At 52.3% G+C, this 9137-nt stretch overlaps 1 protein-coding gene across 9 annotated transcripts in view; it reads left to right on the plus strand.

Annotated features, from left to right (window-relative positions):
* RTBDN (retbindin) overlaps positions 1-8273 on the plus strand; it is a 10013-nt gene extending 1740 nt beyond the window's left edge. For 2 of the 9 annotated variants that reach the window (XM_011954699.1, XM_011954702.1), the window contains 5 exons: positions 3761-3947; positions 4812-4896; positions 4999-5109; positions 6875-6971; positions 7813-8273. In XM_011954699.1, the coding sequence (XP_011810089.1) occupies positions 3761-3947; positions 4812-4896; positions 4999-5109; positions 6875-6971; positions 7813-8040 (708 nt within the window). In that variant the 3' untranslated portion in view covers positions 8041-8273. Of the gene's footprint in view, positions 1-3085; positions 3150-3339; positions 3475-3760; positions 3948-4811; positions 4897-4998; positions 5110-6874; positions 6972-7068 lie in introns of those variants that run through there. The other 7 variants (XM_011954700.1, XM_011954704.1, XM_011954703.1 and 4 more) reach the window with 6 other exon arrangements.
* The last annotated feature ends 864 nt before the right edge of the window (positions 8274-9137 follow it).

The raw sequence follows: 9137 nt of genomic DNA on the forward strand, positions 1-9137 counted from the left end.
ACCCGAGCCCGAGCTCAGCCACCGCTGCCCGCGCTAGGGGGGAAGGGGTGGGCGGGGAGGCGGAGCCTCCTGGTGCCCCCATGGGAGCCAAGCTGCCGAGACACCCCTATAAAAAGACACGCCCCAGGGGAGAGACATTCTCAGGGGTAGAACCCCCACTTAAGTTACACCCCAAAGGAAGCCTTCTCCCTGAGATACATTCCCCCCGCATTCATCCCCCAGAGACCCCCTTGGTGAGACACATTTCCCGGGGGAGATAGTTTCCACATGGACGCCCTCTCCAATCAAGAACTCCCCCAACCCTGAAAATCATTCCTAAGAGATATGGTACCTGAGAGGTGACTTTCCTCTCAAAAGCCATCCCCCTCCCCACGGAAGAGGCATTCCCCAAATAGAAAGATTCCAGGAGTAACAATTCCCGTGGAGACCCTGGGGAGGATACCTCCAGTCAGAGACCCCTAAAAGCCATATCCTCTGTGGAAAACTGTCCCCACCCACGAGACCTCTACAGCCCCAGGAGAGATGTCATGCTTACAGAGAAACATTTTCACTGAGGAGACCCATATTCACAGGAGAGGCAACCTCAGAAAAATATGTGCATGCATATTACGCCCCCCGCCCCCCGCAATCAGAGCCTCCTCAGGGAACCCTGCAGCCACTCTAGCGACCCCTCCCTCATGGTCCGGATTAAGGAGCCAGGCCAGGCCGTCTGTATTTATAGGAGCGATTAGCTCGTAGTTGGAGAGGGGGGCAGTTAAAGCGCTTTTCAGCTCCCTCGCCGCTCCTCCATGTTCACACAGGTGAGGCCAAATCCACCATGCTTCCCGAAGTTGGAGAAGAGGGTGTCCGAGCCCTCCGAACTCCAAGTCTTGGCACTGGGGGACAGAAGGGCTTCCCAAGGGGTGGTGGCCTGTATCTGGCCCCAAGGTCCTGGAGGGCGCGGTTGCTGAGTAAGAGCGACCCCTGCTGGACGACAGGGGCGACGGCGAGGCTGGGTCCGGGTTTTCCCCAGGAGCTTGTCGCCTCAAGTTCGTGCCTTTGCCTGGGTTATATCTGTCTGTCTCTCTATATGTTTGTCGGCATGTTTGTGTCGCCGTCTCGTTGAGTCCCTTGCTCGCACATCTCTCCGTCCATGGCCCGGACTCCGCCCCTGGCGACCTAGCTCACGATGACGACCGCGGGAGCTCTCCTTGGTGCTGGTCTAGCGCGCTCCTGTCCGCGGTGCTGAAATCCAAGTGCAGGGTCGGGGGCTGAGATTAGGGAAGGACAAAGGGTGCGGAGGCTCTGGCGTGAGGCATGGCCCAGAGGCTGAACAGATCTGACCCACAAGCATCCTGGACCACCTCAAGATGGACCAGGAGAAGGCTAGGTCCGGCAGGTCTTGCTTACTGAGGCCTCCAGCACATCACTGGGTGCACACAGAGCGACCCAGAGATGGTATCTACTGATTTGTTCACTTACCACATATTGAGCACCTACTATGTGCAACGTAGTATTTGGGGATCTGGGAGGGAATACAGCAATAAAAGAGGCAGACAAAAAGCCTCTCTTGCCCTGAGATGAGAGGCACACAAACACTTACATACAGTCACATATTCAGGAAACACAGACACGCAAACACTTATTTGAACACACTCTGCAAACATATACTCCACAAACACAGACCCACACATTCTGCAGATTAACACACATACAAACACATATTCAGCAAATGCAAACACACGCAAACATCCACAAATACAGATACACACAAACTCACGCTCTGTAGCCATACAAACACATACTTAGGAAACACAGACATACACACACTCATCCAATGCAAACACACACAAACAACACATATAAACACTCAATCAGTGGAAGCACAGTCACATGGTTCCAAAACCAAGGGATGTCCAGTTGTACACAAATGATAATCTAAAACAGGCAAATTATTCTCCCAACACAACACATAGACACACACACCCGTACCCACTGCAGGGATGTTTTTCTCATCCGATTCTCCCCCTAGAATGTCAGCTCTATGAAAGTTGAGATTTGTGTGTCTTCTATTTTTATTTATTTATGTATTTTTTTTTGAGACAGAGTCTCACTCTGTTGCCTAGGCTGGAGTGTGGTGGAACAATCTTGATTCACTGCAACCTCTGCTTCCCAAGTTCAAACTATTTTCATACCTCAGCCTTCTGAACAGCTGAGATTACAAGCATGTGCCACTATGCCAAACTAATTTTTTTTATTATTTTTGCTAGAGAGGGGGTTTCACCATGTTGGCCAGGCTGGTCTCAAACTCCTGGTCTCAAATGATCCTTCTACTTCGGCTTCCCAGTGTGCTGGGATTACAGGTGTGAACCACCATGCCTGGCTGAAATTTTCATGTATTGTTCACCACTGCATCCCCAGAATCTAGCACACAGTAGGTGCTCAATAAATGTTTGTCAAATGAATGGATGAGTTAAGGGAGTGTTCACAAGCAAAACACATTCGCAGAAACTTCAGAAGGACATAGAATGTGTGCATGCAAACACATCCTGTTCAGGACATGACATTTCTTTGTTCATTCATGGTCAACATTCATGGTCAAAAACCTTTATCCACTGACTTCCAACATTTTTGCAGGGACACTAGCCCGATCCTACATTTCCCCTTCTCACACTTATTAAGATCCTGTTTTATTCAACTGCACACACATCATGGCTTGGGACACACAATCCTCCCCAAATTCTGAACGTACACACACACACACACACACACACACACACACACAACCACTCCACCAAGAAACACACATAAACATAACCTCACACAACAAACACACACATACATGCTCAACACACACACAGTCACACAAACAAAAGACACAGGTGTCAGGAACACACACAGGCTGTAGGCCAAACACACCTTCCTCTCACACACACACGCACTCCCTACATATACAGATACCAGAGCTTAAGCCACAAGCGCAACATAAAAGCAAACACAAGGATATATACACACCAGCCCCAAGTTGGCCAGCCTTCGGTCAGCAGGAGTGTGGGCGGGACGGTGGGAGGTCCCGCCCCTGCATTAAGCCACGCCCCTTTTAGTTGCCAGTTTCCTGGAGTGGATCCTGAGGTGTCTTATCAGCCTTTACACCCCAATCCAGCTAACAGGTGAGGGGCTGAACTTGGGGAGGCAGGAAGGGGACAGTCTTCTCTCCACAGACCTCTAGCTGTCCCTGCCTTGTGGCTTTGGGCCCCAGTGACAGAACCTGAGCCCTGCCACACTACGCTTGGTCCCAAAGGCTCTGGGTGGCCCCTAAGCCGATTGTGGGCCGAGAGAAGGTGACCCAGAGAAGGGCCGGCAGAGAGCGAGAGAGGGAGGAGGGAGGCCGCATAGAAGAGAAGGAGGAATTACTGAACAGTAGAGGGGGATTGGAAGAGCTAGGGAGGTCCCCTTCATTCTGAGAAAAAAAGGGGTCCCTTGAGGACTAAAAAGGTGGGAGATCCTGCTGGATGGGGGAGGGCGACTGTGGTCTAAGCTTGGTGGGGGTGGCACTTGGTGGGGGACAGAGAGGACAGGGTTCTGATGGGAGGGGGGCTCCTAGGACGGAGGCAGGCCCTGGTGGTCTCCTGGGATTTGAATGTCCTTGGCCACTGCCCCAGCCTCCTCCTCAGCTGCACTTTCCCTACTCTGTCTGGCACTGCTTCTTGGGTATGCATTGGGTGGGTGCCACCCTAAGCTCACAAAAAGGGATGGCTGAACCCCACACTATGTCTGCCAGCTCTTATCTCAGGTGGACATGGCCGGCAGGGTCCACATGCGACCCATCGGCCTGACCTGGGTCCTGCAACTGACGCTGGTATGGATCCTGCTAGAAGCCTGTGGAGGGAGCCACCCACTCCAAGCCAGGTCCCAGCGACACCATGGGTTGGCAGCTGATCTGGGCAAAGGCAAGCTGCACTTGGCAGGTGAGCACCCCAGACCCTGCCTCACCACCAACACCCAGAAACCCACATCTACCCTGCCATAGCAATGTTAGAATTTCCTTATGAGAGGGGCCTAGCAGGGCCACGAAGGTGGGAGGCAGGGATAGTGCTGAAGAATGGTGGATAAGAATTAGACTGCCTGGGTTCAAATTCAACTCTGTCCCTTTGTAACTATGTGACCCTGAGGAAGTCATCTAACCTCTCTGGGTCTCACATGGACCCCCAAAAAGAGAGAAATAACAAACATACCTCGCGAAGCTGTTGTTAAGATTAAGCACATGAGCATATGAGCGGGGCTCGGTGGCTCACGCCTGTAATCCCAGGGAGGCGTGAGCCTCCTTTGGGAGGCCGAGGTGGGCAGATCACTTGAGGTGAGGAGTTTGAGACCAACCTGGCCAACATGGTGAAACCCGTCTCTACTAACAATACAAAAATTAGCTGGATGAGGTGGCATGCACTTGAAATCCCAGCTACTTTGGAGGCTGAGGCATGAGAATTGCTTGAACCTGGGAGGTGGAGGTTGCAGTGAGCCAAGATCGTGCCACTGCACTCCAGACTGGGCAACAGAGCAAGACTCTGTTTCAAAAGAAAGAAAGAAAAATAAAGGAAAAGGATTAAGCACATGTGTCACTACCAGGTACATGACAAATAAGTTGATTATTATAAACAATAAATGATTATTACTACTTGAAGCTGCATTTGCATTCCAAAGGAAGGGTCTTAAGTTATGGGTTTGTGAGGATTGATGTAATTGGGGTCTCCCTTGTCCAGGGGATCCCCAGCCCTCAGTTCCCAAACCTTATCTGAGGATCCAAGACCCTGCCTCACAGGGTTCCCCTTTGCCAGGAACTTGTTGTCCCTCAGAGATGGACACAACAGAGATATCGGGCCCTGGGAACCATCCAGAACGCTGTGGAGTGCCGAGCCCCGAGTGAGTACAGCACCCTCCACTGTTTTCTCGTGTACTTTGCCCATTGCCCTGGAACTCCCTTTGGGTCCTAACCCATCCAACCCTCTCTCTCCCAATGTCTAGGTGTGAATCCTTCCTGGAACACCTCCAACGTGCCCTTCGCAGTCGCTTCCGCCTGCGGCTATTGGGGGTACGCCAAGCACAGCCGCTCTGCGAGGAGCTCTGCCAGGCCTGGTAGGATACATGGGGGCAAGGGGCGTGGCTTTTGACTTGGGCGGGGGAGAGGGCGGAGCCTGCAGTTTGTTTGGCCTTCTGTGTAAAGGGGAGTGGCCTCCAACAGGGCCAAGGTTTAAGAGATGCAGCTTAATGTTTAAAGCCCAGGTAGAAGCCCCCAGCTTTTAAGATACCTGCCATATGGCGATGTGGCTTTTCATAGCCCTGAGATTTCTTTTTTTTTTTCTTTTCTTTTTTTTTTTTGAGATGGAGTCTCACTCTGTCCCCTAGGCTAGGCTGGAGTGTAGTGGTGCAATCTCAGCTCACTGCAACCTCCACTTCCCGGGTTCAAGCGATTCTCCTGCCTCAGCCTCCTGAGTAGCTGGGGTTACAGGCACACACCACCACGCCTGGCTAATTTTTGTATTTTTAGTAGAGACGGGGTTTCACTATATTGGTCAGGCTGGTCTCGAACTCTTGACCTCGTGATCCTCCCGCCTCGGCCTCCCAAAGTGCTGGGATTACAGGTGTGAGCCACCGCACCCGGCCTTTTTTTCTTTTTTTGAGATAGAGTTTTGCTCTTGTTGCCCAGGCTGGAGTGCAGTGACATGATCTCGGCTCACTGCAACCTCAGCCTCCTGGGTTCAAGTGATTCTCCTGCCTCAGCATCCCTAGTAGCTGGGATTACATGCTTCCGTCACCACATCCGGCTAAGCTTTGTATTTTTAGTAGAGATGGTGTTTCACCATGTTGGCCAAGCTGGTCTCTAACTCCTGACCTCAGGTGATGTGCCTGCCTTGGCCTCCCAAAGTGCTAGGATTACAGGGGTGAGCCATCATGCCCAGCCAGGCCCTGAGATTTCTTAAGGAGTGAGTCCTCCTGATTGAAAAGAGAAGGTAAAAGGGAGGGCGCCTGTAATCTCCGTCATTTGAGAGGTCAAGGTAGGAGGATTGGTTGAGGCCAGGAGTTCAAGATCAGCCTGGACAACATGGCAAGACCCAGTCTCAACAAAAAATTTAAAAATTAATCAGACATGGGCCAGATGCAGTGGCTCACGCATGTAATCCCAGCACTTTGGGAGGCCAAGGCGGGTGGATCCCCTGAGGTCAGGAGTTTGAGACAAGACTGGCCAACATGGCGAAACATTGTCTCTACTAAAAACACAAAAAAGAGCCAGGCATGGTGGTGGGCGCCTGTAATCCCAGCTACTCGGGAGGCTGAGGCAGGAGAATTGTTTGAAACTGGGAGGCAGAAGTTGCAGTGTGCAGAGATTGGGCCACTGCACTCCAGCCCAGAAGACACAGCAGGACTCCATCTCAAAAAATAAAATAAAATAAAATTATTAATCGGACATGATGGTGCGTGCCTATAGTACCAGGTACTTGAGACATTGAGGTGGAAGGATTGCTCGAGCCCAGGAGGTCAAAGCTGCCATAAGCCGTGACTGCGCCACTGCACTCCAGCTTGAATCACAGAACAAGACCCTGTCTCAAAAATAAATAAAAGGAAAATGAAAAAGTGGGAAAATATGAGGGACTGGCCCATAACAAATGGTCTGAGGTCTCCAGGGACGAGGCCAGTTGTGACGTGGCCCAGAGTATGGAAAGATCTGATAGAATATGGGGTGGGATGAAATCTGGAGAGATGGAGTTAGCAGGGGAGTGGTTCTAAGAGGCAGGGCCTGGATCCCAACGGGGGACATATACTGAACACAGTCTAGAAGAACCGGAATCCGCTGGCATGTAGCTACAAAAGCTTTACCCACCTCTCCACTCGCCATCTCCAGGTTCACTAACTGCGAAGATGATATCACCTGTGGCCCGACTTGGCTCCCACTCTCAGAAAAAAGGGGCTGTGAGCCTAGCTGCCTTACCTATGGACAGGTGAGCGTGAGGCAGAGGGTGACGAGACTGAGATCTTCCCTACCAAGTTCTTTATTTATTTTTTTTTCTGAGACGGAGTTTCATTCTTGTTGCCCAGGCTAGAGTACAGTGGCACGATCTCTGCTCGCTGCAACCTCTGCCTCCCGGGTTCAAGTGATTCGCCTGCCTCAGCCTCCCGAGTAGCTGGGATTACAGGCATTTGCCACCATGCCCAGGAATTTTTGTATTTTTAGTAGAGTCAGGGTCTCACCATGTTGGCCATACCGGTCTCGAACTCCTGACCTCAGGTGATCCGCCCGCCTCAGCCTCCCAAAGTGCTGGGATTACAGGCGTGAGCCACTGCCCCTGACCCCCACCAAGTTCTTTCTTACGGTGTCTAGACCCCAGAGACCGGATTGGCACTCCTCAGCTCCCTACTCCAACCCTTCCCTAGCCCAACCTCCTATTGGGTTGCGCCCTTTGACCCCAAAAGCTCTCTAAGTCCAGATTTGCCCTTCCCAAGAAACCATCCCTGCTCTGGGTCCATCCACCGTTCACCATGGAGGACCCAGAAGCCCAGTCACCCTCTACAAAACTCCAGCCTTGATACAGACCTCTCTGTTCGCCCCCCGACTGCCCCAACCCTGATTCATCCCGCTAGGGCCCAGTAAGAACATTCACACTCCCCAAGGACCTGCCACCACTCTGGTCCCGCACACAGACTCCCAAACTGCACAGTCCGCCTCTGACCCCATTCCCAAAGGAACTTACAGACTTTCCCTTCCCGAGGCCACGCCCCTGGGAGAAAGCCATGCCCCCTCTGGACTCCGCCCACTACGGCCCTAACTCCACTTTTTCCTAGACCTTCGCAGACGGGACGGACCTTTGTCGCTCGGCTCTGGGCCACGCCCTACCGGTGGCCGCTCCTGGAGCCCGTCACTGCTTCAATATCTCCATCTCCGCGCTACCTCGTCCCAGACCAGGACGGCGGGCCCGGGAAGCTCCCTCCTGGCGTTCCCGCCGCCCTCGCACATCCATCCTGGACGCTGCGGGCAGCGGGAGTGGCAGTGGAAGCGGCAGCGGCCCCTAGCGGACGCGTGGACCTGAGTTGGGGGAGGGTCCCTTCCCCCAGCGCTGCCCCTCAGAACACCCAGAACCCCACCCCCTACCCTCTCGGCCTTATATAATAGTTTTGAGATGTCTTTCCCTCCTCCCTGGAGCTCCAGAGACTCACCCCTCTCCAGGTTATCCCAGAAATGACCCAACTCTCTCTCTCACTTTTCCCTCTCCCCTTTGAATAAAGTCACCAGCTAGAGCATGTGATGTGTGTGGCTGCTTCTTGGGGAAATTAGTGGGAAGGAGAATTGCCAGAAAGTAATAGATGTCTCACGTCTAATCCTCAGATCCTAGAAGTAGTGACTAATTCATACTACAGTGTAAATGATGGATGGCCTGTGCCCTAGAGCAGTCAACATAACTCGGAACACCCAGGTGTTGGAAATGGAGAGGGGGTCAGAACAGGGGCTGACAAGGGCAGGAGGGGTTCCTCCCCACTGTGTGCCACCAGGGTCCCAAAAAGCTGCCTAACTTGTATAGGCCTCAAGACACACTTCAAGGTCGGGTGCAGAGGCTCGTGCCTGTAATCCCAGCAATTTCACAGGCCAAGGTGGTTGCATTGCTTGAGCCCAGGGGTTCAAGCCCAGGCTTGGCAATACAGTGAGAACCTGTCTCTACAAAAAAAAAGAAAAAGAAAATTTTAAATTGGCCCAGTGTAGTGGTGCGTGCCTGTATTCCTACCTGCTCAGCAGGCTGAGGCAGGAAGATCGCTTGAGCTCAGTTCAGAGCTGCAGTGAGCCATGATCACACCACTGTACTCCAGCCTGGGTGACACAGTGAGAGCCTGTCTCAAATAAAAAATAATAAGACATGCAGACACAGAATACCAAACTGGCCATGGTAGTATATGCTGAACTCCCAACTACTTGGGAGGCTGAGGTAAGAAGATCACTTGATCCCAGGAATTTGAGGCTGCAGTAAGCTATAATCCTGCCACTGCACTGCAGCCTGGGCAAAAGCCAGACCCCAATTTTTTTTTTTTTTTTTTTGAGATAGAGTTTCGCTCTTGTTGTCCAGGCTGGACAGTGATGCGATCTCAGCTCACGGCGACCTCCGCCTCCCAGGTTCAAG

Source organism: Colobus angolensis, unplaced genomic scaffold (genome assembly GCF_000951035.1).
Source record: "Colobus angolensis palliatus isolate OR3802 unplaced genomic scaffold, Cang.pa_1.0 Scaffold39, whole genome shotgun sequence".
NCBI lineage: Eukaryota > Metazoa > Chordata > Mammalia > Primates > Cercopithecidae > Colobus > Colobus angolensis.